General features: G+C 42.6%; 2 protein-coding genes across 4 annotated transcripts in view; both read left to right on the top strand.

Annotated features, from left to right (window-relative positions):
- The first annotated feature begins 2,079 nt into the window (after positions 1-2,079).
- Positions 2,080-9,438, top strand: rbmx (RNA binding motif protein X-linked). Of its 3 annotated transcripts, none has more exons than XM_079499637.1 (9): positions 2,080-2,226; positions 2,555-2,663; positions 2,755-2,861; positions 2,966-3,128; positions 3,285-3,467; positions 5,301-5,409; positions 5,903-6,034; positions 7,010-7,098; positions 8,789-9,438. In XM_079499637.1, exons 2-9 carry the CDS (start codon positions 2,555-2,557, stop codon positions 9,103-9,105), a joined length of 1,209 nt encoding a protein of 402 aa, XP_079355763.1. In that variant the 5' UTR covers positions 2,080-2,226; the 3' UTR covers positions 9,106-9,438. The 3 variants fall into 3 exon arrangements, with proteins under 3 accessions (XP_079355763.1, XP_079355765.1, XP_079355764.1); XM_079499639.1 differs by having other exon boundaries at positions 2,081-2,226; positions 3,312-3,467; XM_079499638.1 differs by having other exon boundaries at positions 2,089-2,225; positions 2,552-2,663.
- A 3,735-nt stretch (positions 9,439-13,173) lies between these two features.
- Positions 13,174-24,469, top strand: part of arhgef6 (Rac/Cdc42 guanine nucleotide exchange factor (GEF) 6) — a 48,723-nt gene continuing 37,427 nt past the window's right edge. Inside the window, exons 1-3 of the mRNA XM_079523907.1 lie at positions 13,174-13,408; positions 15,183-15,266; positions 18,355-18,439. Coding sequence (XP_079380033.1) covers positions 13,244-13,408; positions 15,183-15,266; positions 18,355-18,439 — 334 coding nt within the window. The 5' untranslated portion in view covers positions 13,174-13,243. The remainder of the gene's footprint in view (positions 13,409-15,182; positions 15,267-18,354; positions 18,440-24,469) is intronic.

The following is a 24,469-nucleotide window of genomic DNA, read 5'->3' on the forward strand; positions in this document are numbered from 1 at the left end:
TTTTGTCATCTGTTTTTGTGTGATTATAAGCTGGTTATTTTAGTAAATATTTAAATAACCATGAAAGTTACTGTGGAAGTGAACATGTACTCGTGTGGCCTATTATCTATTCTAGCAAGTGGAGAATTACCAGAAACTAAATGGCTACGTTAATTATTCGGAAAATATCCAAATAAATGGATAATGTGAATGCTACAGTAATTGATTACCTATTTGTTTCATATATTAGTTTGATTTATTAACAGTCTGCAGAATTCCAGTACATTTCAAGTACAACTCAATACAAAAACTGTTAACACCCTAAAGCATTACACTTGTTTATGTAGTAAGGAGCAGCACCACAGTGCAATATTTACAAATTAAAGCCTTACTGGGTAATTTCCCTGCTGGTCACTACCATCATTGTAGGTCTTTAGTTCATTCCTCCACTCCCAGGAGTTCAGTTAAGAGCTCAGTGCGTTGGAATAAGAAGGAAGAGCATTATCACTTGTCTAATGACAAACAACGTCACGGACACGCTACATAAAATAGGTAAACGGAAAATGTACAGAATGTGAATGATATACAAACAGTGGAACATAGCCTACAGTGCTTTTACAAGTACAATTATAGTGAGCGGAATCATTGTATTTTGTATTGTATTCGTTAGAAAAGGTAAAACATAATTAACACTGTCAGGTCTTTTAGGAAAAGGCCTCTACTCTCCACCCTCGACTGTGTTTTTTTTTCATGATGTCTAAGTAAGATGATAGGACCACAATAGAAATAAACCCTTGTGGCTTTTGTTGAGATTAGATGAGATGATGAGATATACTTTGTAGGCCTAGTTGTTTGTAGGCCTAGTAGTTATATCCTGATAAGTTAATAAAAAAAACCCACTTAACGGAATGTGGGATTATTGTTGTATTTTATAAATGATCTGTAATGTAATGTATGTCAACCAAAGAACAAGATTGCTTTACAGGATCTCCTCACTGGTCAACAAAAACACCTTGAAGACCCAACAGGAGCCCTCGTACAAGGTTTCTTCGACTATGCATGCACCTCTTGGTACCACAGCACCTCAAAGGCCCTTAAAACTAGGCTCCAGACTTCCCAAAACAAACTGGTCAGGCTCCTACTTGGCCTCACCCCCCGAACCCACCTCACCCCTGCCCACTTTGCCAGGCTGGAATGGCTTAGGGTCGACGACAGAGTACAGCATCTTGCAATGGGTCTGGTGACTGGTCCTCCACAAGATTCGATACACTACCAAGATACCCATGTACCTGTCTAAATACTTTTTAATGTTAACTAAGTCCCCACCCACAATACCAGAGGGAGTGCAACAAACTATGTGCAACCCAAATTCGGCACAAACGAGGGACTAAATTATTTTCGCTTCTGACTATATAGAAGTGTATATTTGTACGTCTCTAAATATTGTGATGAATTGAACAAGGTGGACCCTCTTGTAAACAAGTGCAATGCTTTATTGGGTTGTCCACTCACAGTTAACAGTCTTTGTATTGAGTTGTGCTTGAAATGTACTGTAATTCTGCAAACTGTTAATAAATATTTCAATCAATCAATCAATAGACTGACTGAGCTCTCGTTCCACACTCCAGTCCAGTTTGTGGCGGTAATGCACCTAATACCTGGTTTGCCAACCAATAAACAATACAGAAGAATAGGGCCTGGGTAGTGTTGCCATGTCCGCTTATTATAAGCGACGGTGGGCTTGTTTTTCCTGTAAAGTTGCTACTAAATATTTGTAGTTGCGTGTTGCGGTCTTTTGGGCTTGTTCCTAAAGTGTATATTAGTTATGTTTCCTAATGTCGTGATCAGTGATTCTAATCGACATTTTCATGTCAAGGACGTACCTCCAGATTAATGTATTTGAGTTGTGCTTTCGTTTGAAATGTACTGTTAAATCAATCAATCAAAGGACCCTACATATAAAAATAAAATGTGCTAGGAGTAGGAGGAACGGAACCCCCATTTGTACATCTAATAGAAGTCTTAACTCTATGGCTCTGGTTTTCATGCACCTGGTTGCTTATTTCTCTCACGCAATCTGGCAACACGGGGCCTGGGGCGGTTCCAGTTCAGCAGCAGCAGGAGGAAACAGGAAAGGTTATATTAGGAGGAGGAGACACATTTCTCTCAGCAGCATTTTGTCTTCTAGCCGCCAAGCAGCGCCAATTATTTTATTTTAACTTTGGCTGGAAACGTCGCGGTTCACAGGTATAATAATAATATATGTTTTGCATGATAAACTACACACCTATATTTCATTCTTGCATGTAGTAACTGTGAACAAATTGCTAGTGCAAACGGTTTGATACAGGCTCGCGTTTTCTAGCTGTTGTCGTATCGCAAAAAACGAGCTAACAAGCTAGGTAGCTATAAACACATCGTATCGCCATCTTGCCCATTCAGTAGGGCAGGATTTTTTTGTCAACCCTTTAGCCGCAACGGCAGTGGTAATTTATCTACAGAGAAGGCAGTTCCACGAGCACGTATAATACATTGTTTTAAAGTTGTTCATGTGCAGACCTCTTCTCCTTTGCAGATGGCTGAGGCAGACCGACCAGGAAAGCTCTTCATTGGGGGCTTGAACACTGAGACGAACGAGAAGGCCCTGGAGCAGTATTTCAGCAAATATGGGAGAATCGTAGAAGGTACTAATGAATGGACAAATGCTATAAAACAACAGTACTGTACAGACCCCAAACGTTTCGCTTATTTTGTTGCAACTTGTTATCATTTCAGTCCTCCTGATGAAAGACCGAGAGACGAATAAGTCGAGAGGCTTTGCCTTTGTTACATTTGAGAGCCCCGCTGACGCGAAGGACGCCGCACGTGAAATGAACGGAAAGGTAAAGGGCATTTTGCCATATTATTGATACACAAAGACATGCCATTGCCATCAGTATGGATTTGTCTTTATAATAGCTGCATTATTATGTTGCTATTATTACAGTCCCTTGATGGTAAGCCAATCAAGGTGGAGCAAGCTACCAAGCCTCAGTTTGAAACGGCAGGGAGGCGAGGACCACCACCACCGTTCCAGTCCCGCAGTCGTGGTCCGCCCAGAGGACCCAGGGGTTCCAGAGGAGGCCCCCCCAGAGGCCCACCATCCAGAGGTATTTGAGCCACTGAATTTGCCAATGGAAAGATGACAAAAAAATCCACTTTGAACGTTTTTTTTGATTTTTTTTTTTTTGAATTATTACTTGTTGTGCCCTGGTGTTTTCTAAGCTTGTTCTGTTTTGATGCCCACGTGTCTTGTCCGTCGAAAGACTACCATGATAACGTAGGGAATGTAGAACCCTTCTTTAAAGGAGAAAGAGGGATGTCGTCCAGAGGTCCACCACGACCCCGTGAGCGTCCGCCACCACCACCCCCCATGAAAAGAGGACCCCCGATCCGCAATGGAGGTCCTCCGGCCAAGCGGTCAGCCCCTTCTGGTCCCATGAGCAGAGGTAAGTTGGATCACATAATTATGTGAAAATAACACTTTAGATTGGTGTTTTAAAGTGGTTGCACACTGGGCGCGTTTTTCGGAAAACCGATGGAGAAACGCCACTAAAAATCTGAAAAACGCGCTCGGTGTGTGGGGACCTTAACTCTGTCAGGATGTTGTGAAAACATTTCAACAGACACAATCTTTATCGGCTAGTTAACTTGACATTCTATTGTTATTTACCGGGGTCATGATATCTATGTCCCCATTTAGGGTTAGCTTTATTGTAAGCGCGGAACAAATAACCTTTTTTGCGGTTGAGGATAGGTTTATTATTGTAAGCACAGAACAAAGAACCTTTTTTGCAGGGTGGATCTGGGGAACATGGGTATGCTCCCAATTTACCTTCTTGCATACTTCTAAATATGTGTTTATCCTCCAAATGGATATAATTGGTATCTCAGGCTGTTACTGATCAAACACACACACTATAGCAAGATTACTATGAGAAGAGCTCCAGGGTGGGGGTAGTTATCAGTGAGAAGTTGAACCAATCGTATCACTAAGCATTGTTTTCAACGTTGCTTCGCGGTCGCAACTTGGCAGACTGTAAGGGGAAGTGAGATGAATCACACTTAATCTTAGCCGCGGCTAGCGCTGTAGCTGTGATTGGTTACTACACACCTATTTGTTGCATATAAAATCGCCAATCAAACTCGTTGGCAATGCATTCATTGATTTTCTCGTTGGAGCCTTATAGCTTTGAGAATGACTTTGTAGTGGCAGAAAAGGGTTTCTATGCAGAAATGAAACCTGACAAAACACAGTGGAAAGAGCATAGGTCACCTAAGCAGGACGGCATACAAGGTGCTCCCACGATATGGCTGCCAAGGAACAAACAGTCCACTCGCGTAAGGTGTTTACCAGATCATCAGAGCACCAACCAGAACAAAGGGTGGAAGAGAGCACATATAAAGAACATCATGTAGCAGCAAGGAACACTAATCGTTCCAGTAATCAGTCTCGCATTTACCCATTTAGGCCCGACGTCGAAATAGTCTTTTGAAAGAATATATATTCAAAGATTTGTGCCGCATTTTTGCGATTTTTCAAAAATAGCAGACCTACAAGTTCATAGCGCGCCAAGAAAGAGGAAGATTAGGGTTGTGGATCGTGGGCATGATCACTGGAAGGGACATGAGAGAACACCTGACATGATAGTCAAACAATGGGAAGATATGCTGCCAAAATGTCAAGCTAACTTTGTCACGTAGAATAAGAGTATAAAATGAGGATGGTCTGGAGGACCAAGTGTGCGTCTATCAGATCGTGTGGATACTCTGTCCGATTGTGCTACGCGTCTTGCTGAATAAACCCTACTGAGCTGATCTACGTTCCTGCCTGATTATTTCACCTGTGTATTATCATCCCTGATCTTCTACAAGCTGAGTTTACAACATCAACTTTTGAAGTCAATGAGACCATCTGCGTTCAAATCGGGTCTTACAGCTGCTTGCCCCCTAAGGGCAGGCCTACAGCTACTTGGGACTCTTGGGACTCGCTGATTGCATTGGTTATTGATTAGATGGTTTGAAGAAGCCACTTTTGGTGTAACACAATACAATGGCCAGTCACAGCTTTTAGAGTTAAATGGTAGAATATACATTGTCTCTTTCTCCCATTGGGTGGAGGATGTTGCACGTATTGACGAGCCATCACGATCACTGACTAAAAAATGCTAATGGGCATGCAGAACTGGTTGTAATGTGGCAGTTGGTGGTCTTTACAGGTACGATGGTTAAACCGTGTTTATCAATCTATGCCATTTGTTGATTACTTTTTTTTGTTATAGCACCCATGTCCAGAGACAGAGATCCCTACGGTCCACCTCCGCCTCGCAGAGACTCGCATAGGGACGAGTATCCATCACCAAGAGATGACCATTACAGCTCAAAGGACGGGTATGTAGGACAAGTAATATTAACACCCTGAGCCGCTAGGACGGAGTTCTCCGTTCAATCAATTGGTAACGCCCAGCGCTCAGGACGGGCTATTTTCTGGTGAAAATCATCAAAAACGTCATCGAAAATGTCCCCCCCCCCCCCCCATTTTAGCCGACAAGACCGAAAATCTTAAAACGTGAATAACACATAAGATTGTGTTAGACGGCCCATCGCGGCCCCGTCGCTAGTCTCGTATCGAGAGTGTTTTGGCTACATCAAGCTACTTCAGCTACATCTGGGATAGCATCCGGTCTGTCGCTAAATATGCTCTGCTGCTATAAATCGCTGGGCACAGATTGTCTTATTCTTTAATGATACCAATTCCTAAAATCTGTAAAATAAAAATAAACAATTCCCATCTATTAAAACATATTATGGAATTGATACATTTGAAAAAAAAGTGGCCTAATTTTAAACTTTGAAGTGCAAATGTTTAACTTTTTTTTTATAGCTACTCCAGTCGTGACTACAATTCCAGAGAGACACAGGATTATGCTGCACCGCCTCCCAGGGATTACGCCTATCGAGAATACTCCAATTCCACCTCGAGAGAGGAATATAGTTCAGTGTCCAGAGGATATAGGTAGGTTTGTCGTGTTATTTAAAGATGGAATGCCGTGATCCCCCCCCCCCAATAAATTATACAGAAAGTGTTAAAATGATTTTATGTGGCCACACCCACCAGTTCATTAAGTTTGCCTGGTGTGTGATGATGGGTGGTGAATGGTGATCCACCTGAACTGAAGCTGCATCCACAGGCTGTTGTTGTATGATGAAGGGGGAGGGGATGATAATGTGATGTCACTATATCAGTCATTTTGATTGGGCCTTTGACCTGGGCCTCAATAAGCCTATCTCACAGAATTTCCCCGCCCCCCCTAAATACGCCCCCTTTCGGGGTTAGTGGTGATAGCGTGACGTCACTCCATAGACACTACATGTTAACCGAGGTAATTTAAGAAGTCTACAACTTTTGTTTTCTCAAGGTAAGGTTTGTTCTATCTGTTCGACCTGATTTACCATCTTGTTTGCTTCATAATAATATTGGTCTGTCACATTTTTACATTAGAAAATGTACTTAGATTCTCCAGAGAAAGAAAACGTGTAAATGCTCATGTTAAAGACACCACTATTTACCGGAAGTGGGCGTGGAAAGCGGGCTGTGAGATAGGCCTATTTGGCCTTTCGAGAAACCAAAAATACACAGGGAATACATATTTCAATATTCTAACCACACCTGGGCGTCTATTAGAGTAACGTTAACTCCATAGACGCATACAAAACAAAGTACAGAAATCATGGCACTTCATCTTCCCATTCTGGGCGGGAACCCCTTTTGGTGTTTTAAACATTGTTATACTTTAGCTATTGAGAAAACTTGTAGGTCTGCTATTTTTGAAAAAATCGTAAAAATGCGGCACACATCTTTGAATACGTATATATTCTTTCAGAACGAACTTTTATTTCGACGTCGGGCCTAAATGGGTTAAGATGACGATGTGATTGGAGATGATATGCATCCCATAAAAAGTAACTAACAATTGCCACTTGTATGTAGTGACCGTGATGGCTATGCTGCAGGAGGACGGGAACCCAGAACCTATATGGACCGTCCAAGTGGTGGTCGAGACTCCTATGAGGGTTATGGTAAGATTGGACCACAGTGAAATGAGGGAAGATGTGACGAGAACTAGGGCTACACAATTAATTCTGAAAGCTATTGAAGGCACACTACTACAAAATCACAAGAGGCTGCTTTGTTTTTCTCCTCCTCCCACCTGACGAAAAGGTGTTTCAGGCAGCCTCTTAAAGGAGCATTCAGTGATTTGGGTGATTTGGAAAAAAACCCGGTCCACCCGTTAACAAGATGTGCACATGCACACGCTCTACAGTGGGGGAAGTACAACAGACCAACAGCACGCGCACCAATGCCAGCCACACTCGATCATGATTGGATTTCATCCTGATTGGATGAAAGCTTTGCCACCCAAAGCCCAAACCGAAACTAGGGTTTTTTTTTTACCCCAGGGGCTCACTGGGGACAGGGAGGAACTCCTTATATGGTCGGCACACTTTATAGTAGGGAGGATTATCCAAAAAATAAGTGATAGTTGAATTAAGTGAAATCACTGAATGTACCTTTAACAATTTGGATGCTGCCAGCATCTTTCAAAATATAAGCGCTAGAGTGCCAGCAGATGTGGGAGATTTTACTCTGAAAAGCCCCGCCCCCCCCCCCCCCCCCCCCCCCCCCCCCCAAACCGGGAGACATGATCTTCCATTCTTACCTCGCGCTGGTCACACTAAAGTCTCTCTAGAAGCGTTAATATTCCAAACGAGAGGCATGCTGAAGTCAGAAATGGAAGACAACATTGCCCATCTGGTCAAAAGCATGGAGAGCTCCCTAGATTAGGAGATACGAGCCATTCTTTCTGAGCCGTAAACAAGGAAATGAACGGCAGCGCACATGCGCGAAACAACAAGGAGTACGGTGCAGAAGGAGGCCAAAAAAAACAGTTGTTTTATATCAATAAAAAAGCCCTAAAGATGTGTACACGTCCAAGGCCACCTGCGGTTTGATTAGAAAAGACGTGTGTACACGGCCAAATGTGTTAAATGATGCTCTGTTTTGCCGAATCCCTGACCTGCAATTATTGTTCTATTTCATTACATATAACCGTGGATTGGTATCCTTTTTTTTTTTACCCAAATTGTTTTTTTCCCCGTTTTCTTTTTTGACAACTTCTGGAAAAAAATAGAAAAAACCCATGTTGAGCGTATCCCAATTCATCAGTCACAATCAATATTCATTGAAATTCAACAACACATCAACAGAGTTGCAGTTTCTTGTCCCTGTCGAGTGCAAATGCAATCCCAATGCACGCTACCTAATGTGCCCTTGGAAGTGGGCAACCATAATCTCAAAGGAATCTCAAAAAGTCCCTGGAAACATCTCTCGAGCACTCAAAACCGCAGGGTTTGTACCTCCCTCAAGGAGTAACCTTCACAAAACCATCAAGACCTCTGAAATCCACGTATGGTTCTAACATGGAGCTCTAAAAAGGAAAAATGGCTACTCGATTCAAATGGCATGCTGAAACGGGTTGAATTACCATAAGTAAGCTTGGATAAATTACTGCCCCCATATCTCACATAAACTTCCCATATTGAATTTCAGTCAGATCATTGGCATGACGGAAGACTTCATTTCAGTTGTTGTTTTTTTTTTTAGCAGCATTAAATTCTCACATTGGCAAACAAAGAAATGGGCACTTTAACGGTGCAATAAATTGTGTAAATTGAAACTTTCCAATTACCTGACCCATTGACCCTGCAGGTAACTCTCGAAGCGCCCCACCCTCAAGGGGCCCCCCACCCTCCTATGGTGGGAGCAGTGGAAGCAGTCGTTATGACGATTATGGAAGCAGTTCCCGGGATGGCTATGGCAGCCGTGACACTTACCCCAGCAGTCGGAGTGAGCCATATCCACCTAGCCGTGGCGATCGAATGGGCAGGCAGGAGAGGGGGCCGGCGCCCCCTGTCGAGAGAGGCTACCCTCCTCGCGAGTCGTACAGCAGCTCAAGTCGTGGAGCGCCTCGCGGGGGCCGCGGGGGAAATCGAGTTGATCGAGGAATGGCTCGCAGCAGATACTGAGAAATGGACATGGGGGAATCACGTCAAAAGCAAAGCGTTAATGCCTATCGAGCTCAGTAAACACATGTGTTATGGGAAGAAAAGATGACAAAGTAGCCATTGTCTGATTTATGTGGATATATGAAGCTTTTTTTTTTTAGCTGTTTATCCTAATTTTTCCAGTTTTCTTAAAGTGTAAAAGTACAGGGTTGTTTTTGTTTTTTTAATTTGCTTTATCCTGCCCGTGTAATGGTGTAGTTTTCGACGTGTTACAGTTTTTGTACCATTAGTGCTGTTGAAACATGCTATGCCCTTCGTCCTGGTTTCCTACATTAATAAAAGTTTTTAGGCAGATCTTGAGCACCGTTGATCAATATACAAAACATCACACCAAAGACGATGACATGAATGTAATGTCTTCATTCCTAAGTACACCCATTTTGGATAGCGAGTCTTATATAGATCCCAATTGAGACTCATCAACTGACCTAAAGTAATTGATCACACACCAGTACCACTGTGCTTCCCTATGGTCCCTACTGTTCGGGTTTAGGCAAATGTCACTGTTAAAACTTTCCAATCATGTAGTTCCCTTGGAAATGGACCCATCAGCAGCATAAAGTCAAAGTACGATGGATTGCAACGACAAAACCAAAGACCACAACAGCCAAATGCCAAGAGTCTTTTCAGCTCAACTGATAGTCAACAGCTGGTAAGCAAAGCAAACCTCTTTGTTTCTCGTCTGTAAATGAGTTTCTCATTGTCCTGTGTTACAATCTCCACTCAAACGCTGCTGTTCAAGACCACTTGTGCTTCAGGGGACCAAAAAAAAGATCGGGTCATCAGATTTTGGCTTTTTCATTAAACATGGCATCAATTTTCTGCAACTACCTCAGAAGTGACCTCCCAAGTCAACAATGAAAATTGTACAACCCTTTTTGTTGTCGCTGAAGACTCTTTTTGCCTACCCTTCCCCAACTTTTATATAAAGTAATTGGCAACTTTTTTTCTTTTTGTAATCTATAAGCAATTTGCTAGTAGTTTTGTATGTTTTATATACATTGTACATATATTTAAAAGCAAATTCTCAGTGTGCGAACCGTTTCCTCAAGCATGCCAATTCTGATAATGGAGACCTCTGGAAGAACATCATCCAACCAGCCAAACTGGAAACTGAATCATTGAAGCGCGAAAAACAAAAAGTGCAGTCGGACCACAAGGATCACAGGGTTTCCTTTTCATGTTTTTGAATAGTACCTAACTGAGAGCGAGGCATCATATTAACATCGGTGTCCTTGTTGCAGGATGAGGATGGCTGCTGTGACCCCTCGCAATATCCCGGACATGTCTTCACTGCTCCAATGACTAATGGAGGCTCATTCGAGGCTACCCAAGAGGTATGTTCTGTACAACATGCTTGCATAACCGATAATATCTGGACGGATGCCAGATGGCAATTGAAAAAATATATATAATTTGCTGCAGACCCCCATCTGAAAATATGTTGTTCCAGGGACCCCCCCCAGAAGCAAAGATTTGGGTTAAAAACGTTATATAATGTTATTAAAAAATATATATTCAAAGATTTGCGCCACATTTTCATGATTTTTCAAAAATAGCAGACCTACAAGCTTGTAGCGCTGCACTCGGTGCTGCGCTACGAGCTTGTAGATCTGCTATTTTTCAATAGCTAATGTGTAACGCAATGCTTAAAACACCAAAAGGGGTTCCCGCCCAGAATGGGATAATTGCCTCTTGACCTCAAATTCTACATTAAAGGACAACTTTATTTATTTTTCAACCAAGGTTCATGTTTTAGGTTATTAGAGAAAGTAAAAGATGAGTATTAATTTATTTTCATTTGCTGCATGGGGCTAAATATATATATTTCTTTACAAAGGAGAGTATGTTACACTATTCATTATACACGTCTTAAATTGACATTGAGCTTTTGTTAAATAAACATTTGACCTCTTATTTAAGTTATTTTATACCATTTTGGAACCGAAATAGGGAACCGAACCGGAATCTATAAGCGGTACTGGAATCTATACCGGACTCACAAAAATCCTAACGATACCCATCCCTAGATCATGGAATCTACTGAATGTGAAGGGAGAGGTGACAAACTGAGATATTGAGCCTACGACACACAGTATGGCAGCCCCCTAGTAGTCAGTTGTTCGTTAAGACACACGGAAACCACTACTGTGGCCAGATGTAATTTCCTGGGGTCTAGTAGAACAATGGTATATAATAAAGAAATCACCATACAATTTTGTAAAAAAAACAAACATATTTAGCCCCATGTTCGAATACCCGCACAAAGTTGTCCTTTAAAGATGATATATGGCAGTTTGACATCACAAAAGTTGTTTTCTCACAAAATGACACAATCTCATTTGGAAGTATTGAACAAAACAAACTTGTAATCATTTTGTGATGTGTCAAACTAGGGGGTTTTCATGATGCTGAATCCATTCCAAGCATTAGTTTTGCACAAAACACTCCTTGGGCTAAAAATGGCAGTTTTTAGCCCATTGTCACATGCTACATAAAGCATGATAAAAAATTGGATTATTTCTTATTTTGCCTTCTATGTTAATGGTATGGTCACATATTATGAAAATTGCTCAACATATTCAAGTTGGCATCCAGCAGTTAATGTTATTACATGCTGGGGACCCATATACAACATTTCTAACATAAAACATTGGTGTGCTCAACATGTCTGGGTTCACAATGGGGCTCTGTGGGCTGGCAAGTAGACTAAAAGTAGATGTTGGAACTAAACGCTTTGTTTTTGTCCTTCAGGTCCTGGTTCTCACTGCTGGTGGAACTTGATCGGGTATGGACAGAACACTGAGGCTGAGGAGTGGCTTCTGTTCACAGGAATTCATGGTCTTTTCAATAAAGATATACAAGTTCAAATCCAAGACATTTGTTGTTGTTGTGAATGACGTTCTCTACGACGTGAGCTCTGGATATATTGTGTGTGTGAAGAAAATATTATTTGTGTTTGTGTTGCCCAGATTTGATTAGATTTATTAGATTCCCATTAGCTTACTGTGCATCACAGCAGCTGCTCTTCCTGGAGTCTCAAACATAGATTATGGTTCTAATGGGCAGCCGATCTAAATGTATTTGAAGAGCAGAACATTTTCTCAAGCAATACAGGGCTCGTCGATTCTTATTTGCAAAAGTTATTTTCAGTGAACCACATGGAGTGGTGTAATTTCTACCTTATTTTATTAGTGGCGTTTTTATTAATGTCCATGTCGAATAACCAATAATACTTATTTTTTAATTTGGTTTATAGATTAACCATCCAGAAAGATGTATGGCATTTTCGACTGCTCTGACTTAGTGTTTTGGCACGCTTTGTGCATACCGTGCATTATTAGTAAAGATGGGTCTTTCATTCCTTCAGTCATCAAATCAGTTATGTAGGCCTACTTTTTGTGTTTTAAGGAGCTTTGGATACTGATGTCATATCTGATAAGCTACTTTTCTTTGTGACCACCACGCTCTGACTAATGGTGTGTTTTACTGCGTTACCCGTTCAAACCATGCAATAGAAATAACTGATGGGTCCGTCTGCGTTAGTTTTTATAATTGCATAGTTAATAGACACACGTTTTGGCTATCCAGCCTTCATCAGTGTGGCTGAAGGCTTCACACTGATGAATGCTGGATAGCAGAAACGTTTGTCTATTATTCACTATGCAAGAATAAAAACTAAAGCAGTTCTTGGTGTGTGCGACCCTACCGTTATTTCTATTGCAATATCTGATAAGCAAATGACATTAATCTAGGCATTTCGCATTTTAGATATTGTTAGTACTGTCCCGTGGATATTTTAAATTAACTTTAAACTGTGCTGGGGCGAGAATATCTGAACTGGTATGATGAAACTTGAATGGATTACTCGTCTTTATGAGCATGACATGTATTTGTCTAGATAGCATCTTATTGTTAAGGTGCCTGGTAGCCAGTAGGGGTGATCATCCCTGTCTCGTCTAGAAGAACCCTTTTTTTTTTTTTTTTTTGCAGAAGTGCGGATGTGAGTTGCATGTTGACACGGAACAAGGCCATCGGTCTGCTGTGTAACTGTTTTTGAAATGGATATTTAGGAAATGAGAATTATCACTTAGGTGCAATGAATCCAGAGGAGCAGACGGTAACGTGGTTGATATCACTAGGAGTACTCGGCTCGCCTAAAAAGAACATAGCCGATCCGGAGGACTTCTTGAAAACCTCCCTTAAGGATGGGGTCGTGTTGTGCAAGCTTATGGAGCGGCTTGTACCTGGGTTTGTCCCAAAGGTAAGTGGATCAACGTTAGTGAAAGTTATCATTAGGCAACGAATTATCTTTAGGATCAACGCCCGTTCGTAGGAGGGGAGGGGTGAAAAGATGCCAACTTTTTTTTTTAATGATCAACTACACATAACAGGCCTTCGTTTCATAACGCTCCCAATTTAAATATGTCTTATGTGTGAGAACAAGGCGTAGAGGTAACGTGCAGTCGCACATGGTGAAATGTATATATAAATAGTTGTATCGTTAAGATGTTTCCTGTACTTTGGAGCTAATAAAATGTTCCGCATTCTTGACATGTGAGATATGTGAACAGCAACCCAACGTCCTCAAGTAGAGGAAATTCTGTGCACATTTGCTTGGTTAAATATAAGCCGAATAAAATAAAGCTTGCCGCTAAGATTCACATACACAAATTTTGTTTTGAGGCAACTCTAGCGATAAGAGTTTAATAGATATTTGTTTTACGTCGAGTTTGCAGGCTTTGCTCTGAACAGAAGTTGTGCGATAAATAACTCATGGACTGAATAGATTCTATAGACCAGAAGGACACCCGCACTGGTGATTTGCTAGCTGGTTGCCAGGCAATACGGCTCTGTCATTATGAAGAAGCAAACTATCCATATACAATACTGATACAATATACCTAGCTCTGGTCCATAGCCTTACTGCTCTTGCTGCCGTTGTGCATTAGAGCTATGGACCAGAGCTACAGTATAACTATAGCCTATCTATGACCCTATCGGCCTGTCACTGTCGGTAGTAAGTACCGTTCCTTATTCGGTATCTGTTTTGTCCTAAAAGGTGACATGAATGGAGACCACCTAGAGATATAGCGTCATGTGAGATGCAGCTTGTGCCTGACTGGTTTCCATGGGAATCGAGCCTCTCGCGCACCCGTCAGTGTCAACCACCCCTGCGTTAACTTGTCCCAACCACTTACAATTAAGTGACCATCAAGATACCTTTTCAATTCAGTCGCCCAGAGGCGGCACATCAGTTAATGTTACAGAGTACTTTGTCAGCAATACTAGGCAAAAAGAAAAACAAGAAGCATCTAACGTTCTTTGTCATACCACATAATTTTGGGTGACCTTTTGACGCTTTGTTTTTCCCCATGTATTTTATTTTGAGGAAGTTGAAGCAGTGGAAGTTATATTCATTAAAATACTTCAAAATATTGGCTCGTCTAAACGAAATCCTCTACACGTACATTGTCAATGTCATTATGTAGAATACATTCAGTGCAATAGGCCTACAAACCAACATAAACTGACACAGCGGCGTAGATCTAACGGCTCACATTACTGTCTGTCTTGCAAGCCTTTAATAAACATTTCTATTTGTGCAAGATAATGTCAAACTCGCACATCTCTCCGCGTCAACGCCGGTTGCATGCCAACCAACGAACCAATCGCAAGTGTGACCGTCCTTTCGGGCTATGGGGTCTGGCCTATCATAACAGTTGGGACGGTAGCTCGTCACTTCCTCCTGAAAAGCCAGTCTTCTCGGTGCGGTGCGACCGCCCCCTCCTGTTAGCGGTCTAATGTATGCAATGAAGAAGACGCAGGAGGAATCCACACTTACTTGGTAAACTGTAGGTTACGACGAACGCGCGAGAACGATAACCATTCTAACTTAATGTGTAAATACGGAATTAGCTTCGGCATAGAACCGGGGAGCGTTTGATGAGCGTTTTGCCGTAAGATGACCATCTGGCATAGTATGCAAAGCTGCCGAGCTGTATGTTTATGTATTTCGTTTCCTTGTGTTTGTTCAGTACTGTCAGGACCCGAGAGCCGAAGCCGACTGCATTGCCAATATAAGAGAGTTTCTACGAGGATGCACGTCCTTGAAAGTAGAGGTAAGTTGTAACAACAACCACTCGTCAAAGCGACGAGCCAGTTCTGTTGTGACTTCTCTCTATTCCATCATGATATCATACAGTCGTGTCACTGTTGATCTTGACTTTTGACGTGAGCTGACCTTCATATACCGATACGATCCATACAGATTATAAGATCTTTAACATGACAACCTGACTAATACTGTACTTAAACACTCTTGCCCATGTTGTGATCAGGGAAGGCGCCCCCTCCCCAGTCAGTAGTGACATATGGTTGTGTCACACCTCCATGTGGAGTGGGCTAGTCTTCATAAACAGGCATGCTGTCAGTCAACCCCCCCCCCCTCCGAACAGACAGAAAGGGAACTGTTGGTCTGTATGACTAGTGCCTCTGTTTTCACAACAGCCCATAGCTTAGAGAATGTTATATGCTCCCTTCTTCTGCACTCATTTTGACTGCAGTTAATACTTTCTTAGACTTATCTTTGTTGCTGCTTGCACGAATCCTCACAGAGGCACGATAAAGACATGTTTTAGATGGAGCTTTACACCGCAAATGACGAGTGACTAAATTCAGCGACTTCTGTTCTTTGTACCAATATATGCCTGCCAGTGTGGCTGCTGTACTGGACATTTCACTGACTCCGCAAGCTTTATAAATAGACCTTTTTTTTTTTGGGTCTCACTTGAATCACATCATTTGGCTTTCTCTAAATGGCTAATTGAGTCAACCAAGGCTGGCCAGCTGCAAGTCTTAGTGGTTCAGTAGTTTCTGCCTGGCTGGCTGTTAATGTTTGGGAGGTTTATCCACCATCCATCCCCTAGTCCATAATTAGGGTTTATTTTTGCGGCAGTGCAGTAGCTTGTGGGGGGCAGAAGAAGAAGGCTTTTGGAGAGGGCACTGTCGATGATTCCACCCAGGGGTTTATTCTGCCACGGCACTGACTGTACTCGGGCCCTGCCCATCCTTTTGGTCAGTGATGTGATCATCATGGTTTTAGAAAACTTTTTTTTTCTTCCCCCCCTTCTCTCCTTTTAGCCACAGCCAAATTATGCACATAGTGCCTGTCCGTCGTCATGTGACATGTGCACAAAGAAAGCAGTCATACTGCTTTCACTTCTGTGCTGGAAAAGGGGAAGCAGCAGCAACGGTCTCAGCTTTTTGGCCATGTCGTAAATGATACAGGAATATATGTACTATATATGAGTGGTGTTTTTGAGTGGTGTAAACCACTCCTACAACTGGCTTTTGTGTGCAGAAAAAAATGAGCATGGTTGCTATGTTCAAAATAATTTCTGACGTAAAAAACCTTACACCACTCAGTTCACACGGGTGTGATTTTTTTTGTATAGATAACTATATAGTCGGTGAGGTACAGTATCAACACGGTGTGAGTCATTGCAGTGGTAAGCCTTGGCCCACAGGTCTAGATTCTAGAACATCTGTAGTGGCTCTCTTCCTAATCCAAGTTAATTATAGTAACGTTTTGGCCCCGTTAAAACCCCTGGGTTGAGGTTGTTGATGCGATGGTTTTCCTTTTCCTCCTGCTCGCTGCTGACCAGTGAGTGACCATGATTCCAAGTGTGCATACACACATGTCCATGCGTTGTTTCACAAATTATTTCCATACATTTTCTTAATATGATTATTTGGGTAGGCTAAAAGGTAGATTTTTACTTCATCCGAAAATAACTGATTCCCATACCATTTTTCTCTTGAAAATCGGTTATTTTTGATGAGCAATGACTTTTGTGATGAAGTATAAATTGGGCTCGTAATGTGTTCCCCAGTCAGTGTGCTAATGGTCACAGAATCATACAGCTCTGGTTCTCAATCATGTTCATGCCAAAAGGACCCCCTAAATTCATGTGGATTCTGCGGCGAACCCACATTTAAAGATTTTGTGTCCCATCGAGAATATTTGTGAAAATCTTTAAAACAAATAGCAAATACAAGGTCAGGTCACAACGCCTTGCAATGTGACGCTTTAACAAAAGAAGGGCTTAACTGTTCCACATTTTGATGGGGACCCCCCCCCCCCCCCAAGGAACCCTGGGGGTCCCCTGACCCCACTTTGAGATCCACTGGCATTCAGAACACATGATGAGTAATGCTTTACTACTCAAACTCAAAATTTAAGATGTTTTATTTAAAATGTGAAACCCTATCCACAGGCAGAAAGAGGATAGGTGTGTGTGTGTGTGTGTGTGTGTGTGTGTGTGTGTGTGTGTGTGTGTGTGTGTGTGTGTGTGTGTGTGTGTGTGTGTGTGTGTGTGTGTGTGTGTGTGTGTGTGTGTGTGTGTGTGTGTGTGTGTGTGTGTGTGTGTGTGTGTGTGTGTGTGTGTGTGTGTGTGTGTGTGATCTACAAGCTCATAGCGCGCCACCGAGTGGCGCGCTACGAGCTTGTAGGTCTGCTATTTTTTAACAATCGTTAAAAATGTAGCGCAAATCTTTGAATATATATTCTTTCAAAGTGAATGTTTTTAACTCAGGTCTAAATGGCTTATAGGCAGTCAGTCTATTTGGAGGAGAAGGTGCTTTTTGTTAACCTGACTCCGCCAGATGGGGCGGCCTGGCCAATCAGCAGCAGCTAGAGGCGGGATAGCTGCTGCTGATTGGCCAGGCCGTTTTGTGGCCGGGCAGCAAGTCTGCCTGAGAGTTCCCAGATGGGAGCAGGAGGGGGGAACCCAGTGTACTCTCTGCTGCCCCATCTGGCGGAGTCAGGTTAGCTTTTTGTACCCATGATTTACTTTGGGTGTTGGTAACATGACAAACTGAAGTGACCAATGTTGGCTGAATAAGTTCATGTGTTGCCTACATTCTGTACAGTTAGGGCTTGTTTGGACTCAAGCACTGAGACACATGATGTTTCGAGTGCGTGGGATATCAGAAGCAACTGAAAATATTTGTGCCCTTGATGATGTATTTTATAAATGTGGACTCAAATAAAGAAATTGAAATGTGTGTGTGTGTGAGTGAGATGCGTGATGCTTATTGGTCTCTATCAGTATAAATAGTAAATGTTGAGCTAATTGTCTTTTGTTTTCTGGGAGACGGGGGGGACTGCAGTTGGATTCTGAGTTTGTTTTTTCTTTTATTTCCCAGGGGTTTGAACCAGAGTGCTTGTACACTGGGGATAATTTTGGCAAGGTCCTGACCACCTTGCTGGCTGTCTGCTTTGCCACTCAAGGTAGGAGAAACGGTTTCGCTCTCTCTTTCTTGTCTCTCTCTCTCTCTCTCTCATTCTCTCTCTGCAGCCCCAGGGCTCTCATTCTGAACGAGTCGGTCAGTCACGTTACCCTACGGAAAGGAATTTGGGAACGATTTATTTTTTTCTCTCTCTCGAGCTACGACTACAGCATTTTAATAGACTAGACAGTTTGTATGTTGACTGTGTTTCAAACGCTTCAACACCCTGCCGTCAGTGGTTGTAAGTAACTGCGTTGATAAACAAGCTGTGATAATTTCACAGACTTTAATCTACAATGCCAGCAGTAGAGGTTTCGGTTTTAACCCATTTTGGGCGGGAACCCCTTTTGGTGTTTTAAACATTATGTTATAATTTAGCTATTGAAAAATAGCAGATCTACAAGCTCATAGCGCGCCACCGAGTGGCGCGCTACGAGCTTGTAGGTCTGCTATTTTTGAAAAATCGTTAAAATGTGCCTAAAATCTTTCAGAAAATTGTCATGATTTAGAAAACTTTTTTTTTTTAAATTTCGACGTCAGGCCTGAATGGGTTAAAGAGCTGCTCACTGCCGTGTGTGTGCGTGCGTGTGTACCCAGGCATGCGTGTGTGCGCGTGGTCTTGTCATTTTTCGCTGGCTGGCTCTTGGAACGGAACCCCTATGAATTTCAACAGTGTGTGTCTGCTCAAGGGCAGCTGGCGTGGCAGTGTGTGTGTTGTGTCACGCTGTTTTTCCATGTTTACACACGGCCAGTGTCCGCACAATTCATATCCAGACCAGTACCCTATGCTTGGGCATTTACGTTACTTAGTTAACCGCCTTAACCCATTTAGGCCTGACTTCGAAATTAAAAAAAAAAGTCTTCTAAATTCGGACAGTTTTCTGACATATCTATGTGTCTGTATCAGTGGTGCTCAGTATTTCATGTCAAGGACCCCCATAAATTATATGTAATTGGCCGCCGACCCCCATCTGAAAATATGTTGTTCCAGGAACCCCCCCAGAAGCAAAGATTTTAGTTAAAAACGTTTGCTCTGATAGAATATATATTCAAAGATTTGTGCCGCATTTTCACGATTTTTCAAAAATAGCAGACCTCCAAGCTCGTAGCGCGGCACTCGGTGCCGCGCTATGAGCTTGTAGATCTGCTATTTTTAAATGGCTAAAGCATAACACAATGCTTAAAACACCAAAAAGGGTTCCCGCCCAAAATGGGTTAACCCATTTAGACCTGAGGACGATTCTACAAATGTCTTCTAAATCCTGACAGTTTTCTGAAAAACAACCCATGTTGTTCTCAAACATTTTCATGTCAAGGACCCCCGGAATTATATGTAATTGGCCCCCGGAACCCCCAGAAGCAAAAAAAACTAAAAAACGTTCGCGCTGAAAGGATTTTTGAAGATTTGCGCCACATTTTCACATTTTATTGAAAAATTGCAGCTCTATAAGCTCATAGCGTGGCACTCGGTGCCGCACTATGAGCTTGTAGATCTGCTATTTTTCAATAGCTAAAGTATAACATAATGCTTAAAACCCCAAAAGGGGTTCCCGCCCAGAATGGGTTAAGGTTATGACAAAGGCAAAGGTATTATTACACAATGAAGTCAAAGTGAAACCACCGATCATCACCACACGTATATTCTCATGCTCGATAACGTGAAACAACCCGTTTTGGAATGGCCATCTTGTATTAACGTCTCCGCCAGACCGAAGGCGTGGCCGAGACTGGCTCCCAAAGTTTGCAGGAGTGGCCCGCTGTTTATCATGAACGGACAGACCTACACGCTCGTAGCGCGTAGATCTGCTATTTTTCAATAACTAAAGTGTAACATAATGCTTAAAACACCAAAAGGGGTTCCCGCCCAAAATGGGTTTAATGTGTTTATCCTTACTATAAATGCACCACGTCTCTGTGCCGTCTGATTGCCGTGACACCTTGCATGCACATTCCCACTAGGCCATGGAATAAATGCCTCTCCACATATTTCAAATTGGCCTCTTATTTAGTGGTGCTACAACAGGCCACTTCACGTTTTGGCCTATAACTCTTTAAGATGTACAGTTGGGTGCCACCGATATTGTCCCTTATCATTTGACCCATTTAGGCCTGACCTCAACATTTAAAAAAATCCTTCTAAATCCTTTTCTGAAATAAATATTTTCACGATTTTTCAAAAATAGCAGACCTACAAGCTCGTAGCGCGCCACTCGGTGGCGCGCTATGAGCTTGTAGATCTGCTATTTTTCAATAGCTAAATTATAACATAATGTTTAAAACACCAAAAGGGGTTTTGCGCAGATCACGCAAACCTCAGCAAAAAGAAAAGGACAATATCGATGGCCTCCAACTGTAGGTCGTACAATCAGCATACCCCCCCACCCCCTCAAAACACACTTTGTGCTACTACTACTACTCCCACAGATTTCGTCCAAATCTCACACAAATCGGTACACTATCTCATCTCTGGGGTCGGGTACAGGCTTTAGTTCCGACATACTATTGATCCGAAACCTCAATCTCCTAACCTAACCATAACCGCAAGCACGGGAGCAGCGCATGTCGGACCATCGCATTTTCGCATCGCATCGCATGTCCCCGCCAGGGCCCCAGACTAAGGGGGTCCCTACGTCCCGGGGACTATAAAATATCTATTTGGGACATACATTGATCTCAGCCGGGACGGTTTCGGGACTAGAGGAGTTTTTGCACTGAAAATGTACATATCGTGCGCACCTACGGGCAGCATGAGACTAGCAGCGCTGCATAAATGTTGCAGCGGCACCGGCAACACTTCAGCCACAAACTGTTACTGCAAACTATTACTGCAGAGAGAAACCCGCAAAACAGGCGCAGCAGTCTGTACCCTCATCAAACGCTATAACGCTGTTTTCGTGCTCGGACACAGGGATAGACACCAGCCACACACATAGCTGTCTATAGGAGTGGTTGCACTACTCAAAAACTTGATAACATGATAACAGCCAAAACTTAATATATGTAAGGAAACTGTACATGAAACAGTGGCTCTCAACAGCCTGTGGACGGTGGATCATGGAACAATGTGCCGGATGCATCCTGCTATTGGTAAGATAATTAAGATCCATAAAAAGATATCACACACCTAACACCGGAGGTGTTACCCTAACACCCCACAATGACAACTTCGACCCGCAAGTGAGAAGATCACAGTGGGCAAGTTGAGGCTGTGCATTGATCAGCCCCGTGTCTGAGCCTGAGGTTCTGACGCACGTCAGTGAAAAACTAAGTTTTCAGTGTCACACACGCAGACCGAAAGCTTTTACCTACTAATTACCTAAATATTCTGTATTGTGACTGTGCTTTTACTAAAATATTAACTTAGAACACATGGATATATTTATTTTTATTCAGATTTTCATTACTTTGCACATATTCAGAAATGCAACTGGCAACCCCTCCAAAAGAATTGCTTACCCCTCTGGGGCTGATCTAAAGATTCTAAGAAGGCATTTACGTCAAGGATTAATGCATTCATCAAGGAATATTATGATACCTTGATAACTATTATGATTCCTTGCCACTTTCAAAAGCAATGCTGGAAGTCTTTAAATAACTGTTACATGTTCTGCCCTCACATTAGTGTGACTGGTTAGAATGACATCAACATTAAAAATAAAAATAAATTGGGACTGTATACATTCACTTTGGGGCGGTTCAAATTGTATTTTGGGACGGTTCCGGGATGTTGGTGAAAAACTTTAGTCTGGAGCCCTGAGTCCCCACTCTTCGGACCCTTGGTGTGTCGGATCTGCGTGTGCACCCCCTGGCCCCTGGGGTCATGTGATCGAGATCATTATGAATTGGCTATGACTGTTTGTGGAGTAGGGTAGGGGTAGGCGACCCGGCCTGGCAGAGATCTGTGCTCCACAGAGCACACCTTTGTGTAGTCGATCTTCTCACATCGGAACAATGCAAACATTTTGCCAAAAGGTGGAAAACTGGAAACCTTTAACTGGCCTTGTTCTGCATATTCCCCCCATCAGACAGAACGGTGTGGTGCAATGAGAGCAGTGTTGTGGGCACCCACTCTGAGCGGGAACCCCTTTTGGTGTTTTATGCATTATGTTATACTTTAGCTATTGAAAAATAGCAGATCTACAAGCTCATAGTGCGGCACCGAGTGCCGCGCTACAAGCTTGTAGATCTGCTATTTTTGAAAAAACGTGAAAAATGTGGGCGCAAATTTGGAATATATATTCTTTCAGAGCGAAAATATTTAACTCAAATCTTTGCTTCTGGGGAGGTCCCTGGAACAACACATTTTGAGATTGGGGGTCGGAGGCCAAATATAATTGTTGGGGTCCTTGACATGAAATAGTTTGAACACCACTGACATAGAAACACAGGTTTTTTCAGACATTTTGTAGAATCGAGCTCAGGTCTAAATGGGTTGAATATTACTAAAGCAATACGCCACGAGAGGTCTCAGGTTACTGGGTATTTTACAATGGCTGGGAGGCGTAGGCAGACCTGACACGCAGCGGAGGGTCTTCTACCCTCCCAGCCATTGTAAAATATCCGGTAAGCTGGGGCCTCGAGTGGCTTATTGCTTTTCTAAAACGGTTACAAACATATAGCAATATTAACCTAATAAAACTATTCAATTCACAAAAGTAGCTACGCTTTGCGCCATCAGAGCGAGCCACATCACTTCCTTGTTTTGCTTGGCAAGTAGGCTATGTGACGGGAGAATAGCGCTTGATGTCTTTACGGGGCTGCCTGGAGCAACACATTCACAGTCATATGAGCCGGGCGGTGCTTTAATAGACGCCCTCACGGCATGGGTTTGTAAGGCAATCAAGCGCTCCCCTTCCCCAGTTCAGCTACAAGGCTGCGGAATCAGCTGGGAATGATATAAAGTGATTGAAGGTGTGGGTTATCGGTGAAATTTACAACGGTCACGTGACGGTAACCAGCCAATCAGAGTAATCAAGTATTGGGACTAACCGTTTTAGAAAAATGGCTCTGATACTTTTCCCCCTCCCCGGCCTTACCTCACAGTAGCAGTAAAGTAGCAATATACTACAGCAGTACTGTACCATCCAGCACAGACCCTAGGAAATGAATCGACACCCTTCCAGTCATTAGGCAGCCCGCTCCTCCTTCAAGCGTGTCACTGCATGTTTGATATACTGCTGGAGAGATGACACCTTTATTATGCATTTAGTTTGTCTAAAAAAAAAAGAAATTTCACATTAAACCCATTCTTGGCGGGAACCCATTTTTGGTGTTTTTAAGCATTGTGTTATACTTGTAACTATTGAAAAATAGCAGATCTACAAGCTCATAGCGCGGCACCGAGTGCCGCGCTATGAGCTTGTAGATCTGCTATTTTTGAAAAATCGTGAAAATCCTTGGATATATATTCTTTCAGAGCGAACGTTTTTAACTCAAATCTCTGCTTCTGGGGGGGGGGGGGGGGGGGGGGGGGTCCCTGGAACAACATGTTTTCAGTTGGGGGGTCGGTGGCCAATTACATACACTTTTGGGGGTCCTTGACATGAACATGTTTGAGAACCACTGACATAGAAACATGGGCTTTTCAGAAAATTGGCAGGATTTAGAAGACATTCGTAGACTCGTTGTCGGGTCTAAATGGGTTAACTACTGTGCGACGTGCGTGATACCAAAACTACAATAAATGCTTGCTATATTTACATATTGTCTTTTCTATGCCCTTGTGTAAAATTACTCATTTAATGTAAACAGCCCCTAGCCTACAGTTGGGTGCCACCGATATTGTCCCTTATCATTTGACCCATTTAGGCCTGACCTCAAAATTAAAAAAAATCCGTCTAAATCCTCCAGTTTTTCTGAAATAAATATTTTCACGATTTTTCAAAAATAGCAGACCTACAAGCTCGTAGCGCGCCACTCGGTGGCGCGCTATGAGCTTGTAGATCTGCTATTTTTCAATAGCTAAATTATAACAATGTTTAAAACACCAAAAGGGGTTCCCGCCCAAAATGGGTTAACTGTCCTTTGTGCG

The sequence above is a fragment of the Electrona antarctica genome, assembly GCF_951216825.1.
Source record: "Electrona antarctica genome assembly, chromosome: 1".
Taxonomy (NCBI): Eukaryota; Metazoa; Chordata; class Actinopteri; order Myctophiformes; family Myctophidae; genus Electrona; species Electrona antarctica.